Genomic DNA, 24,880 nt, shown 5'->3' with positions numbered 1-24,880 from the left:
TGACCAATATACTTATTTTATTCTTGCAAGGAATTCTCAAAGCGATTCGTGATAAGTGTAAACTTCTATACTTGTGCAGAGATTCCTGCCATGGGTGCTGTGTTCTCCACTCCCATAAATCCTATCCAAGGGTTGAGAAAATCTGCATTGCAAGGAGTGGTTAGCCTTGGAAGTTTGTGAACCCCCACATGTTCACCAGAATTCACGAGCCCTTGTCCTTCTCCTTTCCAATCTAGAATGGGTCAGAATTGTATTCAAGCCAAGAGATGGTGTAAATCCCTTTCAAATGTGTGAAGTGTAATGGATCACCCCCAGACCTGTTGGGTGTAGGGAAAAGGGTTTATCCATGGGCAAAAAACATATATCTTTTATGAAAAAAACTATGGTCTTCGTAGGAAAAAAAAGATTCATAGAGGGTCCTATTTTACCTATATATTGAACCCCGTTAAGGCGATCTCTGGAAAGCAGGAATAAGATCCTGATGAGAATGTTACATGACCTTTACAGTGCTACACCTTGGATATATTTCTAGGCTTACTTCTGTGAAAGTTTAAGAATTTCAGAAATTCAGAAAATTACAGCGAGGTGGAGATCTCTGCTCATACATTCTTGGTGATTTGGACCTCATATATTAGAGTATTAACTTGCCAAGACCTAGGGCCCGATTATGATATTAGAGGTCTGACCGCCATACCACCATTGTGGTGGTTGGGAGTACGCCACCAAGCAAGCAGCATCCCGACCACTGAATTACGATTTTACTGCTGGGCAGGCAGTGATGTGTTGGCGGTGTCAGGTGGGGGCATGATTTGGCTAAAAGAGTCTGCAGCACATTCCGCCGCCGTTGCACTGCTACTTGCATGTTGGTGCATTGTGTGCTATGCTGAATACACAATATGTGTCCCCATTCATACACCACCCTGGGCATATTTGCCCTGGGGCCCTGTTTCGGCTCCATCCCTGCCTTTCCGCCGACCTTGTCATGGGAGGATCTATACCGTGAAAACCTCAGCGGAAAGGCCTGGTCGTGATCTGCACGGTGTTGCCAGCATCAGCACCGCCACCATAGATCACTGCTTTCCCCACCACTGACACAGTGTGATCCAAGATCCTGGTGGTGTCAGCGGTCTTGCGGTGGTCCGACCACCACGGTCGTGATCGGGTGATCAGATCGCCGAGGAGGAGGCGGTCGGACCGCCACCGCGGGTACAGTGGTCTTGGAACTGCTGTACTCGTAATGAGGCCCATTAGTGTCAAATTAACTTTCCAATATCTGGAAGATCTGGAAATATTCAGAAATCTACATCTCAACTTTGGCCTTCATTAAAAGGGGCCTCTTAATTCCAATTCCAACCAGTTACCAGTCTAATTGGAATTTATGAAATCCACTTGAATTCAACTGATCTGTTGTTTTCACACAGACATTTCACTGCTCAAACCCAGAATTACTGATTCCCCAAAAACATTCTGGATTTTTCACTTGTAATACCCTGGTAACTCTGCTCTGCAGGTGATACCAGTACCTTCAATACTGGTAACTCCTTGAGGCTGCAGTTATCAAGAAACTCAGAATTAAGGCATTAAAAGGGATTCATAATAATTCCCAGGTGTATACATTAAAATGTATATACATCATAAATGTGCTTGCTTACTACTGCAGTCTTACACTTACTCCTGATGATTGTCCTGAGGCAGACAATTCTAAGGATTAATTCTGCCATACATCTGCATTTGAACATTTAACCAATGTCTTTCCTTTCTCCAATTGCAAACTGTCGGTCTGTGTGGGGAAATTCCTCTTGGGTAACCCCAGAAAATACGGGGTTGTTTGCTTTTTTATTACAATAAATGTGCACACCTAAACTAACATTTCTGATAACAACTCAGACCCTCAAAACGAGTTACATGTAATTCATGAGTCAGGAGGAAATGTAAATGTCCGCCCAATGAGCATCAGATGTTCTGTGATAATTCAGCTCCTTTGGGGATTTCCCTGGACATATCCAGCTTGCTAAAGCTGGTGAAATATTGAGGGAAAATGCTCAGACTGTGGAGAAACATGTGTAGGTGTTGTACAAACACACACTTCTGTGTTTATTCCCCACACCATGGCCCAAAATTGATAATGGTGATGTAATCCTGCATCTAGTAAAACCTGCACCCAACAGTATTGTGAATTCTAGGAGCTGTATTACTGCATCAGGATTTATGAGTAGCTCTTAATGAAAGACTTAGCATGGGTTTGGAAATGGGGTGTGAACAAATGGTACTGAGATAGGTACCTGTCCTATTCCTGTTCCTCTACAGCTCACGGTCTCACATAACATCTTAGTGGACCGTTTGGCTGCTGAAGGAGTGGATGGGGTGGTTCTGGCTTGGCTTAGAAATTTCCTTAGGGACAGACGCCAAATCACAGTGCTGGGTCATTACCAATCTGAAGCTAAGGTCCTCAGCTCCGGAGTCCCCCAGGGATCGAGTCTAAGCCCTATACTTTTTAATCTGTATATGGTTCCCCTGGTAAAACTGATCGCTTCTTTTCAGATCAGTACAATCTCATATGCTGACGATACTCAGCTTATCCTAGTACTGGACAGGGAGCGGGCTGGCGCTGAGGAAAATCTTAAAAAGTGCCTAGCAGCAACATTTAATTGGATGACTGACAATCACCTTAAATGTACTGCTGGAGAAACGGAAATTTGTTTTCCCCGAAAATCTGTTGGCCTGATGATGCAGAAGCCCCCCCTAATACCATCACATCGGCCCGTAATTTGAGCATCAAGTTTGATAACCAACTGTCCTTTAAACAACAAGCGGTTGCCGTAGCTGGCACATGTTTCTACATAATAAAAGCTTTAAGGAAGTGTTTTGATCTTCTTCCGTTGCCAGCTAGGAAAACGGTCGCAGTGGCCCTAATCACTTCCAGGTTGGACTATTGTAATAGCTTATATGCTGGAGCCAATAAATCGGTACTTCACAGATTACAAATGGTCCAATATGCAGCGGCCCGCCTAGTACTAAGTTGGCCCCGTAAGTCATCAGCCTCAGCAGCGCTGAATGCGCTTCATTGGCTTTCAATTGGTAAAAGGATTCTTTTTAAGATCCTTTTAATCACTTTCAGGGCTTGCCATCATCAAGGACCTAAATACCTATGTAATGGCTTTAGACGATACCACCCGGTATATTGCCTAAGGTCTGTGGGTCAGAATCTGCTTGTAATCCCTAGATTCAAGCTAACAACTAAAGGCGGCAAATCCCTTTTTGTGTTGGGTGCCAATGCCTGGAATAAGCTTCCTCTCTCCTTACGATCCTTGTCTCATGAAACCCAGTACAGGAAGGCATTAAAAACGTGGGTATTTTCCCTTACCGATGCAGCTTGCACAGCAATGGTGTAAATATGTAGTGTTCAGCGTGAACTGTGTCTATTCCCTCCAACTCGTCCATCTGGGTTGGGTGAGCGCCAAGATACTCCCTGGAGTGATAGTAGCGCTATAGAAGTACATTTTACATTACATTACATTACATTACCTGAGTGTACATTTTGTGTCAGGGCATATGTGGATTTGAAAACAGTAATGTGCCTCCAGTTCATTTAACAAGCAGACACTTGGGAAATAATCTTTAAGGACCAGCTTTGCTGTTTCGACCACTTCTGGGATGTCTAGTGGTACCTGACTTCTACTTTTGACTTCAGCTGGACTATCTATGTGGCTGCTGGCACCAAGCCCTTAATTATACCACATTAATTATGGTGGATTGGCTATGCTTTGTCATGGTATAGGTCTTCAAGACTGGCCATGAAGAACAGGCACTATGGGCACGTTCCACGGCATTCGAATACCCGAAACCCATCTGCAAGCCTGGCTGGTTATGAAGTGCTGCCACTCAATATATTCTTCTGCTAAGGGTCTCTGTGGTACTGATATGGAGCTGGATTTGCACCAGGTCAGGAGACCTCCAGGGTTGGCCAGGAGAGTTGACCCAGAGCCCTTAGAGAAGCTTTTGTTGCCAGGATGAGGAGGTCATGGAGCAGGTGCTGTGAATGGCTGGAGACATCCTCTAACACATAGGTCTGGGAGAAAGTACAGGGGCCTCCCTAGGCTATGGTACGCCCACTTTACTCTTGGTCTTAGAGACCTCTAGCTACTATCCCTGGTGGCTATAAGAGGTTTTCTGTAGCCAAAAACTCCAAACTGTGCAAAGCCAAACAGCAGGGACCATGTTGTGCATTTGGAATCTGTTGCTCAATTGTGGCTTTGTTTCTTTTCCCTACGGGTTCCCCGTTTTTGGAGTCACTTGACAGGGCTGAATCTTCAACATGATTGTGAAGAGGGCTACACCAAAAATTTTCTTATCACTATCATGTGCTGGTCAAATAAGGTTTCAAGGAGCTCAGCCTTGACAAAGAAACCTAAGTGGCGTTGTGCACTAGAGCGAAGCTGTCCTTCTGAACTCTATATCTTCCCATCTTCCAGTGGTGTAACACATGCCCCCGCAGCTCCCGTGTTGTGAGGGGGCCCCCAAGCAGCAGGGGGCACCCTCAGCACAGTACTCTCGCCTGACAGCTCTAGATTAAGTCCAGAGCGGGGGCCCCTCCATGTAACTTGCAGGGGGGCCCCCTCAAGTTTCATTACGCCACTGCCAGCTTGCCAACACTGACGGACTCAACTTTGGATCTCCATCGGCAACCAGTGGCCACAATGGCCTTTCTGCCCTTGAACAGATGGTTGGGGAGATGGGCACACAGTCTCCAGCAGAAACACTGATGGTCAATCTAATCATGAGGTGTGTTAGCATGCTGGGTTATTTATATGTTTCAAATGGATAAAGAAGGCATGCTTCAATGTGCATATCTTTCCACCTGGCTAAAATCAGATAGCGAGATTCAAAAAGGTAAATATACAATTGCAGATTAACTTACATGTATATTTAATACTACTCCTTGGTGTAAATCTAAACTTTTTGCGCTATTCACCATTTCTGAGTAGATTTCCACCTAAGTGAGTAGGGGGTAGGGACATATAATACAGAATTTACGAGTGTGAACAAACTTTTCACACATAGGTAGACATCTGGAAATAAAGTGTATTAATACTTTAAATTATTCAAAGTAACATAAAAAAGTGAACTAAGTCAAAATAAATACTTTAATACTTTAACTAATAAAGACTGCACCACATTAACTTATCTAATTTAATGTTAATAAATAATTAAAATAAATTAATTGAAAAATATATTTGTGTCAAAATTAAAAAAACACCATTACTAGGATTTTACTATGTTATTAATATTTACCAAATGTAATTTAAAGTTATGCAGTTTTGCAATAATGTAATGAATGTTTAAACGTTTAATCACTCTTTCAAAATAAATGAATTATAAATTTCTAAACATATAAACTATATATATATATTTATATATAGCGCTAGCACTTCTCCCCATTAAAAGGAAAATGCTGATGGCAACAACTGGAGTTTTGGTGATATGAAAATAATTTATTTGGCAAAACTAAGCATACTATAAAATCAGGCCCAATGCCTTCAAGAAAGGATCTGCATTATCATCTTGTTAATTGAATCATCAGATTTCATTATTGGTCTACCTGGTCAATCTTATCTATTTTCTGCATGCATTCTGTTTGCATTCTAGTTAATCACTGCTTTGAAAGCTACTGCATTAGGTGTGCTACAAATGTTATACCATATGGAGTAGGAAAGAACAATTTAATTCATCCTGGTGTGAAGCTATAAAGGAAGTCGGCGACAGTAAAGGAAGTACTGGGATAACAATAAGTGAATATATGCTTATTGCCAGATGCTAACATTTTTGCAGCCCTGAATGAAACGTTTTACATGTCTAAATTATAATTCTCTTGATACTTACATGGAAGACTATAAACTTGAGAGTGTAGGAAGGAAATGTCAGCTGTTCATAATGTACTCACTAAGTAACATCTCTTAATAGGATTCGAAGATTTTGCAATAAATGTCTCACATTAGGTGCCGGAGAGGACACATTTCTGTAACACATTATGAGAAAATATGGGAATCATTTCCTACTAATCAATAGACGTCAACGCAATAATATGCAGACTGTCCTTCCACTTTAACTACCAGTTCTGAAATATGTTTGATCTAACATACGGATCCATATCAAGGGGCTAATTTAAATCTTGGTGGCTGGAGTAATTGCCGTCACCATAGCAGAGTACTTTACACCCACCATGGTGTGGATATTCCACCTGCAGGATTTAGAGATGTCTGCTGCCCCTGAGGACATCTCTTGCATGTCCTTGAACGGACACATGGCCAAACCTCCAATGGTCCTTACTTTGTCGGGCCATTGGAGGTGTATGTAGGTGGCAAAGACGGAGTAGTCTCTCGTCTACACACCGAAGGACTGCCTGGCTCTAAATGAAGCAGGCGGACCTTCAAATTTGGCATAAAGGGTCCTCCATCTCTAACGTCTAAATCAGGGCGTAAGAATTTTTCGCTGCTAAGTTGCCTTGATAATTAAGCATGATACAGCAAATTGAAAAATTAATATCATCTCAGCGAGTTCATATTAGAATTTCTAAATACTAGATTACAAAAAATAAAGTCGCCTATCAAAGTCAACTAATAATTCACGCATCCCATCTATTTTTATTGACTGACTGGTTAAACAAGGAATAGTCATGGAGGATTAATACTGCTATAGTATGAAACATGGCTTCGCTTCCATTTTCTGTAACACTGATGATGTCGTTTTTCAGCTGAGCCCCGGATTCCCACTCTACAATGGATGATTTTAGCTCACTAAGTAAAACCCCTGTTTCATTTGTAAAAAAAAATAAAAATAGGAGCAGGGGCCCACGTTTTTCTTAAAGGCTGCCAGCAGCACTGCTGAAGGATGAGGTTTGTGAATACTAAGGCTGTCTTGTTTTGAATCCACTTCATGCCATTTTCCCCCATAACCCTACACCTCCAATCTCTTTATCTTCCTCTTCCTAGTCCTTTTTCATCCCTTCTATCTACTTTTGTGACAATTTTTCCATCTTTTTGTTCCTCCTTATTTCTTCCTCTTCGGTTTTTTAAATCTATTTCTATGGGTCAAAGACTGCTGATGAGAAATACGCCTTGGGCCCCAAAAAAGAGTGCTGCTGCCCAACACCTGCAACCTCCAGATCAAATTAAGCTCTGAATGTGTGCGAATTTAGAAAATATCCCAAAAACAAGGAAACGTTCTTTTATCCGCTGAAACTGAAGCCCAGGGCGACTCTTTGTTACTTCATCTATACAGTTAATTACTTAAGGCACTGCACAAATAATATATATTTCAAAATAAGGGAAAGGGAGTATGGCAGAGAGTTACTAAATTATTCCTGGTCCACAGAGTTATGTTGTGCATGATTTGCAGAGTTATTGTGGCCAAAAACATACCAAAAAGAGCTACTTGTTGATGTTCCTTGAATGAAAATTGTTGGGCTATAATACAAAGAATAAGGTTTGCAAAAAAACATTAACCTTGCACAAAATGTCGGCACTATCTTGTCTTGCAATTACAATTGCAAATAATTCTATTCGACAATCAAGTGGTTACAAATTCATCTACATTGGCACACTGAATTCCCATGTTTAGTCGTTAACCTGTCATAGGGTGGGACACACACAAGACCTGCGGCAAAATATTCATAGCGCACTAAAACCGTGCAAATGACTCTTTCGGGAGTGCAAACATTAAACTGAAATGCATTCGGTAATCTCAGTGGTAAAACAGTAACATAAAATAACCTGAATGAAATCTCATTACGTTTAGTACAGGTTACAAAGCAGCACAAGTCTGCTATAGAACGTAACCACAAATGGGAGCAAAATAACATGTCCACAGCTGCCAAGAAAACCAAATGCCTGTCTGGATATCATTTAAATGTTGAAAATTATAGGAGCTCCAACTTACGTCACACTGGAAGGGTTTTTCTCCGGTGTGGGTCCGCATGTGCTCATCCAGGCCTCGCTTCTGGCTGAAGGCCTTGTTACACTCGGAACACTGGTATGGCTTTTCCTGCAGAAATGACACAGTAAGTGAAAGTGAGTCAACACAGAACACAGGGCCATTTATAGACTGGAATTCCATGCGTATAAGTGCAAATGTTATATTATCTCAAGGGGAATTAGAAAAGTGAAAACAAACATAGTGGTCAATTAAATTGCAGATGGAAAATGCCACTGTTGCAATGCTGACCAAAGTCTTTGCGATATGTTAAATGAGAGAGTAACAGAGAGAGAGAGAGAGAGAGAGAGAGAGAGAGAGAGAGAGAGAGAGAGAGAGAGAGAGAGAAAGAGGGAGAGAGAGACATAGGGGGAGTATTCCTGATTTAACTAAATGAAAAGTGAATTTATTGGAGAATTCTATGGATGGTATAGAATAAACATTGGATCATTGAATTTACATCATTGTTCCTAGTTTATTCTCTTTTACACTCCTGATCAAATATTACATTCGGAAGAGTATGGTTCAAAACGTCTTCTGATGCATATAGCAAGACAGATGAGAATTAATTATTTACTACAAATATTTTAGCACAAAATGTTTGCAGTTATATACACTATTGTACAGATCCATTTCTTCCAAATCACACTTAAATTCTATTTGAGCTGAAGAAAACTGAATTAAAATCTTCCCTGGATTAGATCAATGGCCAAGGATACTCTATTTTTGTTGCAAGCTGTTGACTGATTAGACAGGGCACCTGGCAGGGTTGCCCATTATCCCCACTTCTGTTTTCTCTTTTTATTGAGCCTCTCGCAATTAAAATCCATCCTAATACTTCATTCTTAGCCCCTATAAGGGGGATGGCAAAAATTAAACTTTTAGCGGATGATATAATTTTATACCTTTAGGCCCAGTGTGCAAATATACAGACAGCGCGGGGTGAAATTAAGGCTTTCACAGACTTAGGTGGGTACAAAGTCAACCAGTCAAAAACAGAGCAGCTCTTAATTAACGCTATCAATCATAGTACAACGCTACAGATGCCCAGCTCCCATTAGGGCTGCAAATTTCACCACAACGACCCATAAGATTTCTTGGGTTCTGTATAAAAAGCAATTGTACGCAATTGCTCCATTTAAACTACGGTTATACCCTCACAAAATTAAAAAGGTTATTAGAGAGCTGGACGCTTTTACCTCTGTCATTGGTGGGCCGAGTTTCTTTAGTCAAATTGTCAGTACTCCCCCTGTTTGTATTTTTGTTTCTGAATCTGCCTCCAAGAATGCCGAATACATACTTTAGGGAACTAGATAAAATTGTTTGCCAGTTTATAAGGGCAAAAAACACAAGCTCAGGTAAAACTTTCCACCCTCCAACTAGACACAGAGCATGGGGGATTAGCCCTACCACATTTTCCCACATATTATCAGGCGGCTCTTGTCAATCAGTCAATACAATTAGCAGTAACACCTTCAAAGTATGATAATTTTCTTTTAAATCATATGCTAAAAGAAAGCACAATTAAACTAACTGTTTTTTTTCAGACAATAAAACTGCCTAAGAAAACAAGATATAGGTTTTTAACTACATTAGTTTCACGCACCCAATTGTTTTTCAAGGCATACAATGTACCGGTTATTTTCTCCAAGACTCTTGGTCCTGGGGTCTACAGCTCTCTCAAGGGATCCTTCAGGCCTGGAGCGATCTAGGCTTTCAAAAGCTAGGGGACTTTTATAATCTTAACAACCTGATAACATGGGAACTGCTATTAGAGCAATTTGGGAGCCAAATACAAGCTTTATGGCTAAGTTTTATCCAAATAACCAGTTTAGCGAGAACCATAGACCATAAGATTTTCCAAGATATGGGCTGCAGGTTTAATCTTAAAGAATGGGAGAGAGTTTGGGCACAAAGCCCTAATAGCAGCCAACTTTAAAACAATGTCATTTTTATCTAGATGGTCGGCATATTACACACCTAATAGTCTTCATAAAATGTTTCCTTCATATCTGGATAAATGTTTTCAATGCAAGGCGTATGAAGCGGGTGGATGGGTACAAATATTTTTTTCATGCCCTACCATACAGCATTTTTGGGAGGAGGTTTTAGGAGTATTGGCCACTGCATATCATTACTTATCCTTCCATCAACATCCTTGGTTTTATTTGGTGTTTTGCATATGAGGCCCCAGATATCGAAATATCAGCAGTACTTTATCTATATTGCAATAGCAGTAGCCAGGTCTTCAGTACTGCAGATCTAGAAGTCATCAAAGGTTCCGTCAACAGATCAGTGGCTTACTAAGTTGGCCGGACCTACCAGTTTGAGGAGGCATACGCAAAGAGGGTAGGAGCGTTTAATAGATTTAAGGCTAAGCGGGCGGATTATTCGCCCAACTCTCTTTCTATGTAAGATATAGACTATTAGGTATTAGGTGTTGTATTGTAAGGTAAATATTTTACCTTTGGTGTAAGAAGGTAATGTGCCTCGTTAGTGCTTAGTGCTGGATCTATTCATACTCACTGCAGACAAAAATATTATTGTTTATTGATGCTATGAGGAAGAGGTGGTATATGATATTTGTAAATGTATGAATTAGATGAATATATATTTTTTATAGCTGCCCTATACCTGAGTATTTATTACAAATGTATGAATTTATTGTACTGTCTGTCTTTTTCTCTTGCTCGTAATAAAAAGGGAAAAAAAAATCATCCCTGGATTAACTTTAATAGTGGTATCGATACTGCATATTGTAATAGCTTCATTGAGGGCCAAATTCAGAAACAGGAAATGGGACAAGTCAGAAATTTGCCCTTTTAGGACTTTTCCTATATATATCTATTTTAGAGATTCACAAATAATCAGAGGAGTTCCAGAGAAAATCTACTTTTGTGACTCTTTGGTTTCTTGGAGTATTCTGAAGAATATCTTCTGCGCATCTTGGACTTGCACTAGGCATGGGCAGAATTTCAATTACAATGGAGTAATCGGAGTAATTTCAGTAATTCTGCATTACTCTTTGTCACAAAACTTTCCGATAATCATGAGATTATAAGAGTCATTTGAGGGAAAAAATCCTACAGTGAGAGCACATTTAGTGAGAGCGAGTGGTTGCTCATGCTCGCTATTTATGTTCTGCTGCATTTAGCGCTGTTTCTTAGTGCAAAATACATCCATGCAACCATGTTGTATGCGAGTGTGCATTTTGCACTAAGAAAATAGCACTTAATGGCAGTAATAATTTTGAGAAGAATCCTACCCCAGGAGCACGAGTAGCTGCATTTTACACACAAGAAGGCTTTTGTGCACCGAGATGTAGCGCTAAATGCAGAATTACTCTTCTCACGTAATTAAAGCACCATGTTGTGGAGCTCTTAGGTAATTCCATGTGATTACGCTTTCACCTCTAATCTGCACCAAGTGGGAAATTCGCAATGCATAAACCTCAGACAAATGTGATGCTATACATTTTTGTTTTTTTACTGTTATGTTATGTTAGTAGTGTTTTGTGAAGCGCTCGTTCACCGGTTGGTTTCTTGTCGCTGGATCTAGGAAGTGCCGGAAGGTATGACAGTTCAATTGTAAGCCTGAATGTACAACCAAGTTTTAAGCAATTTTCTGAATTTCAGTAGATCAGTAGAGGACCTGATTTCCAGAGAGATCGAATTCCATAACTTGGGGGCCAGGGCTGCAAACCTGGCTCCTCCTTGCCGCTTTAACTTAAAGGTAGGTGTTGACAGTAGCTGGAGGTGGGCCGAGCGAAGGTTCCGTGAGGGAGTGTATCTGGAAATGAGACTGTCTATGAATCCAGGACCCTGACCGTGCAATGACTTTAATACCAGGCAACCAATCTTGAACACACAGCGTTGGGGCATGGGGAGCCAGTGCAGTTCCCTCAAAAGGGGGGAGACATGATGCCACCTAGGTTGCCGGTAGACCAGTCTAGCCGCCTGGTTTTGGACTATCTGTAGCCATTTCATAAAACCAGCTGGTAATCCAAAGTAGAATACATTGGAAAAATCTAGGCGCGATAAAACCATAGCCATTACAACCAGTACCAGCGCGGCTTGGGTCAACAATCTAATTATCTTTCTGATTTTACGCTGCTGGTAGGCACAAGAAGAGATAACAGATGCCACATGCCTTTTTAGAGACAGGTCATTGGATATTATAACTCCGAGGCTCTTGGCAGATGAAGAAGGCATGGGAGGGGGTCCCAGTTCTCCTGGCCAATAGTGGGAGCCCCAGAATTTCTGTCTGCCACCTGTCAGGATTGATTCAGTTTTTCCTGGGTTTAGTTTTAGATGATTTCTGTCCATCCAGTGACTGATAAACTGCAAGGTTGACTGAAAAACCGAGACTGAATGGGGTGGATTATCAACGGTGAAGAGCAGCTGCAGATCATCAGCATAATTGAAAGTAACCATTTTTCTTTCCTTCAATGACCTGATCAATGGAAGGAGATATAGGTTAAATAAAAGTGGGGAGAGCGAAGATCCCTGTGGCACCCCATACGTGGTTCTTTGCTTGGGAGCCATAAACTGGGCTAGGCGAACTGCCTGGAAGCGATCCTCCAAAAAGGAACATATCCAGCTTAAGGCTGGCCCCTGGATGCCTGCTTCCTTGACACGGTCCACCAGGATGCCATGGTCGACCGTGAAAACTAATTTCGCCTGTGAAGTAATGCCGGATGTTATATTGCTATAATATAAGGAGTCGTCCTCATCCCACAACCATCTGTAAGCACACTTACCCCTGACCTTGACTGGAGAAAATTAACATATGATTACATGGTGGAAAATGTCTTCATAAAGGTATGTGAGTAACCACAAAGTCGCATAATCTTTGGGTATTCCACTGATTCTGTAAATCTGGATTGGGCTTTACAGTTGAAAACAGTCACTTTGTGCACTTAACCTCTACATATACGAGCAAAATGCTATAGGAATTTGTCCTTTTGGGATGAAAGTGCATAGTGTTTTAGACTGATTAATTAATCGTAATGATTTTTAAAAAAATTATATCCTTATGAGGGTTCCATGAAAAGACTTGAATCTGTCCCCATCGGCAAATTTTTGATGGAATTGAAATCACTAACATTAAGCTCAAAGTCTTAAGCTTAGAGAACTGATGTGCATGTTTATGCCAACTTAGTATCTGTTTTCATTACATAAATGTTTGGAATTTGTTCAACTTGATAAGAATTGGAACTGTAAATGAGATTGATAGTAGTTTATGTTTGGGCAGATAAATGTATTTGATTCACACTTTCGGGAATTGAATACAGCCTAGTTGCAATCATTTATAAAGAGGACTGCAAAAAAGGTATTTGAACATTCATAAAGTGCCAAGAGTGTAGAGGATAGATCTATATTCGGTTTAAGACCCTTATGTGAATTCATCATCCTTGTCGGGTGTTAGACAACGTCAAGATCATTAAAGCGTGTTTTGAAACAATTAGATATATATAAAGGGAATACGGTCTTGGGTACCTTGCCTGGACATTTGCACATGTGGTACTGGGCCTTGCTATGAAAAATGTTAGAACCAAGGATTTCAAAGATAATAATTGTATGCACTTTTGAAGAAATCCTTTCACATATGGCCACAGTAATTCTTAATTTAAAACTACTATCTTCTTAATGCAATACTGCAGAAGAAAAAAATAATATTACAGAAAGAGCAAATAAAACCCTAACATACAGTTTCAAAAGCTGTTTTTACCTAATTAATGGTCAAGGAATCAGTCCTTATGAGTTTAGATTAAGAAGTTGGATTTATGAGGAGGAATTTTATAATTCACAGACGTTCAATTTTCTCAAATTTATGCAGGAATTGAGCTCAGAGATCTTTCATTAAGCCGATGCCTATTGAGCTGAAGATTTGTTATCAGTTGCTGGGTGGGTGAAGTACTGACAGTAAAAGTTATAACCAACTGCAATGCCTTCTATGAAACTGAATCGTAAAGCCCAATCATCCAGTTCTTTTGTATTCCATTGCTCTGATTAGGAAGTACATGTAAATATAGAATACATGGTTGAATTAAGATCAGTACAGCAGCCTTTATCTCCATTTTAGTAACCCAGACCCCTATAGAGGGTTACAACAAGCAGAACTGTAGTTATTTGTACTGCTTCCACGCCCTTCCTCTGGCAGCAAAGTGTTACTAGGAATGGCATCATTATTTACTAGGAAATGTGCAGTATTATCATTTCACCTCCTTGTAATTTAAAGACATGTTTGTAATAGTATATGAATGTCAGGTTGTCAGGTTCCAGTTGAAAAGGTAAGGTTGAAATGTTATAATTTTTACAAATATGTTGGAAATACATGAAATTATTCCTCAGTTTAATGGGAATGACAACATTTATAACATTAAAATTAAAGTTTAGTTTCAGGATTCAAGATTAGTGTTCCTATTAGGTTTGAGGTACATGGTTTTGATTTAAGTTTACAATTAAGCTCAGGATCAGAACTGGTGTTATATATAGAATTAGTGTTATCCTGAGGTTTGGCATTAGGTTTAAGGTTGGACTTAAAGTTCAGGATTAAGGGTGAGCATTATGCTTGAGTTTAGTATTAGTTAATTGGCTTTTGTTCATCTGCTTTGTGGTCTGTTTTGTGCAGAAAGCATCTTTACTAGTTGCCATTTTTCCGCTATCTCATTGTCCCACATTAGAGTGATTATCTTGGTTAGTGTGCGCTCTACAATCATGTTCAGACCGCACTCACTTTATTTAAGGAGGGCTGCTTTGTGTACATGCAGCGGATATGTGCAATGAGCAAATCAAAGGTGTGCCAAAGGTAAGTCCATCTACACATGTACGTGTCTTCTCAGTGCCCAGGGACCATTACTCTGCCCATTTTAATCCACATGTATTCAACAAGACATAAGCTGGTATTTCTTTATATCTTTGAGGCACTCATGGCTAAGAAATGTGATGTCACTTTGCCTTAGTATTCTTCCAGATGCTTTGGCCAAAAGAAGCATTATTCTAACTAAACAGAAAAAATGAGCTGCAGTAATACGCTCTGTAATGGGCCTTCACTAACATCTTTTGTCATTTATATCCTAGCTGGGAATATGTTTCAAAAGGGAAAGGACTGCAAATATTCTTCAAACCTTCCACCCTCATTTCTAATATTTTCACTGTGAATAACTTTATAGGTTAGTCCAGCCGGCCTGACTAGAATAGTATGTGTGGCAATCATGTATTTGATTGCATTTTTAAAACGATAACAAAACTTAACTTAACTGCAATGTTTAAATGAGTCTAGACATATTTAAGCATTGCCTATTTAATAGAATAATTGTAAAAAATTCTAAGGGTGGCCCTGATGATTTTTCCACTGGTGAGGCACAGCATTAAAAAGTTTGAAGACCACTCCTCTAGAGGGACATAGGCCTGTAAAACCTACATCCATAATAAAAGTTCATTATTGTGCATGGTCAAAGTCTGCTGCTCAGACACAAAACAATCTTTTGGAAGCAACCGATCATGCTGTGCAGGATGACATCAATGCCTCAACTGACCACTATAACAATTAGATAACGCATGCTCTTAATGACATCCTTCCTATGAAAACTTATAAATTACGTCACTTAACTCCTTTTATCCCCTGGTACTCGTTTACCTGATTATAGACAAACAAATAAGTAAAAAGTTGGAAAGGGCTTGGGGGCTTATGACAATATGGGGAAGTTTTCTATAAACATGAACATAAGGTCAATAAGGTACTTGTTTGGACTGCTCGTTCTAACTATTACCAACACTAAATCATATCTTCTAACCACCATACAGAGAACTATTTGTAGTCTCTAATTCCCTGGCCAGTGGTGATGATTACACACCTAAAACGCTACCCACTCAGAAACTATGTTATGATTTAGCAGGTTTTTTCCATAGCAAATTCTCTCATCTTGTATCTTCTTCTCTGCCTACTTCCCCAAGGTATCTTACCCTGGATACTGGCAATAGTTCTACAGTACCCAGAACCAATTCCGGTTCTCCATTAGACCCTTGTTCTGCTAAGATTTTTAAGATGATAGCTCTCTTTGTTGACCCATGATCACATCTATTTGTAATTATTCCTGAGAAAATGGCTGAGTTCCTTCATTTTTCAAAATCACATTAGTTGTTCGACTCTTGCAGAAGCCTTCTTTGGATCCTGGCAATCTTGCAAACCCGTGATCACAAAGCTATTGGAGAGCTGAGCCAATTCTCAGATATCCCAGCAAATTGAAAACAATAACTTACTCAACTCTTCTCAATAGCCCTTCAGACTGACCTTGAGCACTAAGACCATGTTGACTGTCAACCATATTGACATTCAGATGATTTTAGACAAAGAGATTTTGCGACCATCATGCTTCTTGATATGTTTGCAGCTTGTGACATGGTAATTCACAATACCCTCTTAGATACGGTCCGTCAGGTCGATCTTCAGGGAAAGGTTCTTGCTCCAGATCGCAAGCTGTTCAACTGACACTTTTGTTCTGCTTCCAAAGATTTGGGATGTGGAGTGCTGCAAGAGTCTTCTCTTAGCCCTAATCTTTTTAATTAGTATGTGGCCCATCTACTTGACTAGACTGCCTCCTTTGGCTTCAAATTCTATGCATATGTTGATGACATTCAGATCATCCTGCATTTGGAAGGTGTTTTAAACTAGTCCCAACATCTGTTTTAATGTTGTCTTGCCGCTGTTGCTAAACAGATGAATGCCAATTCGCTTGGACTTAATTTTAACAAAAACCAGGTCCTGGGGTTTGGAACTCCTCATGCTGGTCTCTAAATGGGTGTCCACTCTTCAGAACCTGCCCTATTCCCTCCTCCTCAAATGCATGCAATTTTTGAGTCATTTTTTACTCCCAAATTGTCTCGTCATGGTCATATTCGTAAACCTACTTCTACCTGTAGTATGAAATGTCTAAAAAAGCTTACCACTCATCCCAGAACCTCCAGACCACTTTTGATCCAGTCCTTGATAATTAGCAGACGGTATTATTGTAATGCCTTATTTGTCGGTCTCCACTCCTATCTTCTACAGAAACTGCAACTTATTCAGAACACAGCTGATAGGCTGGTACTGAATATTACCAACCTTGCCAGCATTGCCACACATCTCAAAGACCTGCACTGGCATCTGGCTCATAAGAGATGTATCTTTAAGGAGCTCTGTTTCTGTTACAAGGCATTCTCAACCAGTCGCATAAACTAGATATTTCTGATGTTTTCAAATCAGACCGCTTCGCTCATTGACTTTAAATCTGGTATATGTTCCAAAGCTCCATAAGTCTTGTCTCAGAGGACGTGCGTTCTCCGTGATTACTGCCTAGGCATGGAACAGCCTTTCTCTTGTCATCCGTTCTGAACATAGTCTTTTTAGATTTTCTAACTTTCTTGTTCCAATAATTTCTGTGCTTGGTAACATACAGCTTGTAGTGGCAAGACGCCCACGGGTATTTGTGCACTTTACAAAATTACTATCATTATTGTCAACTTTGTTTTTGTTCTTGTTTCCTAAGGCTTTCTAGATTGTATTTTCAGGATTACTTCAAAAACCATTGGAATCCTAATCTTAAAGTATTTAAAATCCATATGTATTAATCTCAGGTCACAAAACAGTCACTGTTTTTACTCAAGAATTAATTTGTGACCCTTGAATTGTTCAGGCTGTGATGGGTAAAAGAATGCAGGACAAAGCAAAACCTGACATTCATTAGGATTCACAAAAATCTGGCTTCCTTGATGAATGAGCAGGATTCCCTTTGTGAATCTCACAGGATGCCTGCTAATTCAGGGATGGAGTATTGCAGGGATAGTTGATCCGCACTCCTGCACTGACATTCGCAAAGTGCTGAAATTACAACCCCTGACAGTAAAAGACAGAGTAGTTGCAGTATGCTCCCCTAATGCCTGCAGACCACATTCACAAAGATGAAGCTGCCCTATCATGGACAGTTTCCATTTTGCAAATGCATACAATTATCCTTCGGGGTATCAGTATCCAGTCAATGTTTTGTGGCCACAATTACAGTCACAAAACTTTGATGCATGTAATTTCACATTGCTAAGAGGGATAAACGCTCAGTTCACGCCCTATTTTGCTACTGATCCCAAAGGAGTCAAAGTGGCTGCAAGCCACAAAGACATTTGCATCTCATAATGTACCATCATTATTTTGAAACTAAGGCTTTTGTGGTCGCAGAACCGGCAAATTTGCTAAATGTAGGATTTGCAACCATAAAAAAAGTTCATAATATGGACCCTCCAATACTGTATTATTTTTCCAAACAATTGTTTCCGTGCCCTAACAGCCCTTTTTTGCTCTCCGGCAAATAAAAATGACAATGATGATGAGGATGGCACAGGATGTCAAATACATAAATGAAAAGGCAGTCCTGTACATTGCACACTCACTCATTCACTCAAGTACTCACTTCCTCACACTCACTTAATATTCAAACACTCAGTCACACAAATCAAAAACAAGGCGCAATCACATAAGGAGGGTAACAGCTGACCTGTTATCACTCCAGGATGTGCAACTCTGACAGCATGCAGCACACCAGAAATCTATACTTCTCAAGGATCGGAAACAGAGTAATCAGCTAATGCTGAAAAAATAAATACTTATGTCTGATTGGTTCAACTCAGAGGCACAGTGTTTGAAGAAAATGAAGGGATGCATGGCATAGGGAGATTATCAGGTAAATAGTAAGAACCGCAAGATGACTAAAACCTTGCAATTTCTTTTGAAGACTGTGTGTCTTTGTATGCGCTTATCCAGCGGACAGGAATAGAACACGGGAACTGATTGCAAAAAAAAAATGAGTAGATTAGAGGCGTGATAAAATAGTGGAATTTGAGGGCCCAGTCTTAACTAAGCAAGCCTCGGCTTTCTAAAAAGCAAAACAAAAAAAGCGACCAAAGCGGCTTCAAAGATGCCAAAGTTTATGTAGCATCAAATTCAATGTTGTTTGCAAAAGCGCACAAAACCTGGGTGCTTGAAAGCCATAAATAGCTGGAAAAAAATAATAATACAGCAGCCTAAAAAATGCCAGCCTAAGATTAAAGAAAACAAAGATTGATGATGGCTCTCCAAGGTTCAGGGGAAAGTCCAGAGTTTCACGGTTCATGTATGGAACGCCTTGGAACCCTTTGCTCGGTACTTCAAGCAATCAAGTAGGGGCTAAACATGAACTTATTTAAAGAGATTTTAAACTAGCAGCCATGTGGCACCAGAGCGACTTTTCGAGCAATGCCTGGGATCCTCACCCAGTTTCACACCCCACACAAATGTCCTCTTAGGTCGCACAGGAGGCACTCCCCTGATGGTGTGACCAACAGCCGTAGCTGATGCACTCGTTGAGTCCACACTGGGAACTTCGGTGCTTTGTTGTGACATTTGGCAACATGAACGAAAATAATAGCTTACCTCCTGTAGGTGTGCTGTGTACCTTGCCAGGTTGCTACCGAAGCTCCTATAGAACTGACCAGTGTCTCGAGAGTTGCACAGTGTGCTGCTAGACTGATAACAAATATGAAAAGAGTGCTGCTCATTTTGCCATGATGCTGTACAATGTGCCCAGATGTTGTTTCAATGTGTAGCGTGCTTCCCAGTATGCCAGGGTGCTTCCTTATGTGTCACATTGTCTGTAAATGGGCCACACTCTTGTTCATTACGCTGCTGTTCCCATAGACCTTACTGTCTCTCAGTGCTTCAACCTCCATCAACTATGGCTGAGCGTCTACCCATGGGATATGCTCATGATGCCTCCTCTTGGAGCAGGAGTCGGGCTAATTTGCATATGGCTGGTTCTTGTCTGAGGCAGCATGATAGGGAAAAAAATATAGACTTGTTTGCAGAACAGGGAAGTTGCCGATAACGGAGATGATTCGAGCAATCTACCAATCATTTTTTTGTTTTCCTCAGTGTGATAACCTAACTGCCAAAAGTATGCCCAGATGTGGACTCCATGCTTACTCAGCCATAAAACTCAAGCTGTACCCTACTGAAGAGCTCCAAATAGTCCAACAATAGTCTGTGCTTGTTTGTGTTCCTGTTCAGAGAGTACCTGGACTGGAAATTGGTGCTAGATTATTCCTATGTGACTAGGACCAAAACGGATTTGCATATAGCTGTTTCCTGCCTGGGGTCACACAGGGTGCAAAAAAAAAGCAATGGGCTAAATTGTGGTCCAATGTAATTAGTGGCTGGGATTAATTCAAGCTATCCACCCATCTCTTTTTTCTGTTTTCTTACTGTGGCAGGACTCGAGTGTTTATGCAAAGTGCCTATCAATATGCCAGTTTGTTTTAATATGCCACAATACTGTTCAGTCTATCATGGCTCTTTACAAAAACGTGACGTGACTTTATATTTATTTCATTTATTAGTGAGTTTTGGTAAAGCACTAGGAGTATCTTGACACTGAAAAAACACAAAGCAAAAAAATGAAACACAACTGCTGCAAGTAATGACATGTAAGAGATTTGTTATTAGGGAAGTAGCCACGTTTTTAGCATGTTGCAGAACCTGACAGGTTTTCTTGTATGCATAGATACAATGGCAGTCGATTCGAACACCTTGCCACAGCCATTGAAAACGCATGTCCATCCATGGTCTTTAGAAGGAACTTTAGAATCTTAAATAGAAATGTGTCCTATGGGCAGAGGTTTCAGGTAGCAATGTACCATTAAAAGTGCTTTGTGAGAGAAAATGATGAAAATTGAACATTGCCTTATGAATGCAGAACACAGACTTAAAACGAATAATTTATTTACACAAATAGATGCATGCACTCATGCACAGTTGTTTACCCCTGTGGTAATGCTTCCACTGGAATTCCATAGGCAATTCACAAGTTCACCACCTTTGTATAGTGTTATCATGCAGCCGTTAGAGACCTCAGGTGAGATTTACAAGCCCATTGCAACACTTTTGTGCCGTCGTTGCTTCACTTTTGTGACACTGCAGCAGCATAAACAATGCGACCAATTTACAACTTGACGCATCTAGGGAGATGCGTCACATTGGAATGCCCTGCGTCAGAATATACCTTCGTCCGATATAATGTATGCAGGGTGGGCGTTCCCACGGAAAAAGCCATGTAGAACTAACACAGTGAAATTTACAACATATCACTACGTAACTCTCCGTCAAAATCTCTGTGCTTGCTCAGACCAGGCGTAAGGAATGACGCAGGACTTTTTGAATGGAACTCACCTATCTGTTGTGGCGCCTTGCTGGAGTTGTGTCATTTTTATGAGCAACTCCAGAAATGCTTCACTTTTGGGCCAACAGATGCATCGGAATTTCTGACACATCTGTTAATCCATGCATCATGGACCACTGTATTGCAAATACAGCGTATCTATGTTGGTGCAAGGACATTTGGCGCAACGAAACTGACGCCTCTATGCAGAAGCGTCAGTTCCTTGTAAATCTGCCCCTCTATAAGATTGGTGTAACCGGTCTGCACTCACTCATTCTTCCCCCTACTTATCTCACATTCACCCGTTCGTCCATTCAAACTCGATAAATCAGTGAAGATTCACTTTCACTTTCACCTATAAAGTTGTCAGGTTTATCGGATTTGCCAATGCTTGTTTCTCAGGTCTTCACTTGAATCTGTTTACAACATTCGCCAAATCACTAACTGCATGGTAGAGATATTTTCCAGTTAACTGAATGGTAACTCTATGACTTCTGTGACTGGTAATTAGTTAATTCAAGTGGAAAAGCATTTCTTCTTTGAATTCTGAAATTGTGGCATCATGCTCAGCGTTTGTTGCTTATGCCTGCAATTCCCACAGTACATTTGACAGGACTAGCTAAAGAGGGAAAAAAACTCATTCTCTTTTGCCATTATAGATAATCTAAATGATCATTTAGTTTAAAATGTCCAGCTGCACACAATCAAACCGTGGTATACCAAGAACCTGCCACTAATGAGCTGCTTTGCATAAAACCCGGGCTTGGCATGTGTGTTTATAGCTTTTGTGGTACTTTTAATCATTGCCTTATTTTGAAACTGGCGTGATCTTTCAGCATATGATGAAACGAAGCCGCTCCTTTGTAAACAATGCTTTTGAAAGCACATATAATTTCCAAGGAGGGCTATGAATAGCTTTGTGCTATATCCATTTCCTCGGCGCACACCCTCAATAGCGATTATGTGGCATAGTAGCTAATGAAAACCGCCTCTTCCGCCTCAGAATCTGCAAACGAGCTCCACATTCGTGAAACAAGATTTTCGCGTAGAATGATGAAATAATCTAAGTTGTTTACTTATTTAACATTAATCAAAATTCCAGGGTACTTTTTAAATTACCAATACTTTCATTTGTTAAGAGTATTAATCTCGGAGTGGCTTACATTACTAAAAATGACAGCTAGGAATACTACTATTATCAATGACATACACCAGCGATTTTCAAGAGTTCCTTGAAAGCTGCTGCTCAGCTATCTGCATAGGCATGAATACTGCGATACGATGTAAATAAAATGTCCTGGTGGGCTAGATTTGCATTTAGGTGCTTTTTCTCAACAGAGGCAAAATCCAGAGGATTTTAGCTCTATACGTCGGGTTTTAGCGGCGCTCTTCAAAGGTGTGGGATCCAGTCTTATGCTAAGACCGAAACACGTTGATCAGTTGCCTTCACCCTGGCTATGAGTTAAAATAAAATAAAATAAAATAAAAATTGCATAACACCTACGGGAGTGCAACTCTTTTTCCTTCCTACTGGGAAGGATTTGTGACTAATATATATATATATATATATATAGATATATACCTCCTCTAACAGAAAGAGCAGAGGCCGCGATGGGGAAAACTACGGGGACACCTTTATTCACAATAGCTGCGGCGAATGCATTTCGGCCTAGTCGGCCTTCATCAGCGCCCAAGGTGTTCAGGAGGCATTACAAACATCGCTTAAAATGAGTCCCGCCTCATGATGATTGGTCATGGCTCGCTCCACCCCCAGCGTGATCGCTCACCCAAAGCAGGTCACATAATACTCGTGAACTGCAAGTCCCAGAATTCAGTTCAATCCAGGTAGGTAATGCGGGGGCGTTGGTCATACCTTGTGGTTATGCAGGTTTTGGCAGGACAGTTCATGATGTTTGAAGCCATTTCCCTGTGTGACTGCTTGAATTTTGGTGCCTCCTCTGGTCCCCACACCGCATCAACCCCCAGGCTCGGAAATCCTTTCGGCGGGGGCAGAAATGGCAATTCATCCCGCCCAGGGTGAAGTTGGTCACTTCAACACCGCCCCATCTCCTTCCGAACACAGAGGTGTGCCTGGGACCATCCAATACCTTGGAAAATACACAGTCTCTGCCGTAGCAAAAGCCAGTAAAGCCCAGGCCAGCTTGTGATACGGGGGGCTCTGAAACGCGCCCCTGGCCGGCGCGTGCAATATCACCAAGAAACTCCTCCAACAGAAAGAGCAGAGGCCGCGATGGGGAAAACTATGGGGACACCTTTATTCACAATAGCTGCGGCGAATGCATTTCGGCCTAGTCGGCCTTCATCAGCGCCCAAGGTGTTCAGGAGGCATTACAAACATCGCTTAAAATGAATCCCGCCTCATATATATACACACATATCCTTCAATTATGCAAAAAAGCCGAGAACTCTAGGTAGTTCTCAAGTTTAGGTGGAAAACAGCTCCTGCATATAGCACCCTCAAAACCAGCAACACTCTAAATTTGCTCACCTCAAGTGTCTGCTTTTCTATCAAAGTGTTTAAGCATAGGATTAGCACAATGCCATCCATGCCAAGATAGATAGGGACAAGGTCTTTTGCCATTGGTGCAGCAAAGTCTTTCAGCATAGGATTAGCACAATGTTATCCATGTCGAGCTGTATAATGGCCAAAGCCTTTTACCACTCCAGGCACAGTATTACAGCTTTGGATTGGTAAAATACCATCCAAGCCAACCTGAAATGATTAAACGCAACCCCTGGCACATGTTTTGTTCTCATTAGAGCTCTTTAGAGAGGTATAGCCTGGTCCAGACACAATGGAGCACCCAGTATAAGTCAAAAACGTTCCTGTAACCTTCGTTTTTGTCAGTGAATTTCTATGGTTTTTTTAAGTAGTAATGACGTTTATAGGGTGGTGGAGAATGGGGGCGGGGCCTCTGACCAGCTCTCATGAATCCTGCTGTATAGGACTTACAGAAAGTATCAGCAGGGCTTCTTGGCCCCAAAGTCCCTCAGCATCCAAGAGGACTTTATTCACCAGCCAGAAGTGCGCCAGGAGGCACGTTTGCAGAATGGTGGAGAAAGGGGATGTGGCCTCCAAAGACCTCTTAGCAATTCCGCCTTATGGGACTTAGTGAGATAACAGGGGGGGTTGTTCGCCCCCAAGGACGGTCTGCAGCCAAGGGAATTCATCCTCCAACTAGTTGTGCACCAGGAGGTGTGTTTGCAGAGTGGTAGGGAAAGGGGGCGGGCCACGAAACCTGCAGTGTGGAACTTACTGAAGGTAACAGGAGGGGTAGTTGACGTCCTTGGGGGCCCACTACCCCTTCTGCTGAGAGGTTTTTGGTGACCATGCCCCCTTTCTCCAACACTCTGCAAACATGACTCCTAGCACACTAATAGTAGGGGGATGAACCCCCTTGGCTCCTCAGGGTCCTTGGGGGCCAACTACCCGTCCTGTTACCTCCAGTTACACCCATACAGTTGGATGCTGAGAGGTCATCAGAGGCCACACCGCCTTTCTCCACCACTCTGCAAACACTCCTCTTGCTGCACTACTGGTTGGGGGAAGAAGTCCACGTTAGTCCTGAGGCCCTCAGGAGTAAAGTGGAATTCATTTTACAACAAGTAGTATGCAAGAAAGCACATTTGCAGAGTGGTGTAGAAAGGTGGCATTGCCTCCAAAGA

At 41.1% G+C, this 24,880-nt stretch overlaps 1 protein-coding gene across 2 annotated transcripts in view; it reads right to left on the bottom strand.

Moving 5' to 3' along the window:
- PRDM5 (PR/SET domain 5) overlaps positions 1–24,880 on the bottom strand; it is a 687,250-nt gene that overhangs the window by 578 nt on the left and 661,792 nt on the right. For both annotated transcript variants that reach the window (XM_085641579.1, XM_085641580.1), the window contains one exon: positions 7,936–8,040. In XM_085641579.1, coding sequence (XP_085497705.1) covers positions 7,936–8,040 — 105 coding nt within the window. The remainder of the gene's footprint in view (positions 1–7,935; positions 8,041–24,880) is intronic.

This window comes from Triturus cristatus, chromosome 2_2 (genome assembly GCF_964204655.1).
Source record: "Triturus cristatus chromosome 2_2, aTriCri1.1, whole genome shotgun sequence".
Lineage (NCBI taxonomy): Eukaryota > Metazoa > Chordata > Amphibia > Caudata > Salamandridae > Triturus > Triturus cristatus.
The sequence above is the reverse complement of the archived record's forward strand: the minus strand, read 5'-3'. Positions and strand labels throughout refer to the sequence as shown.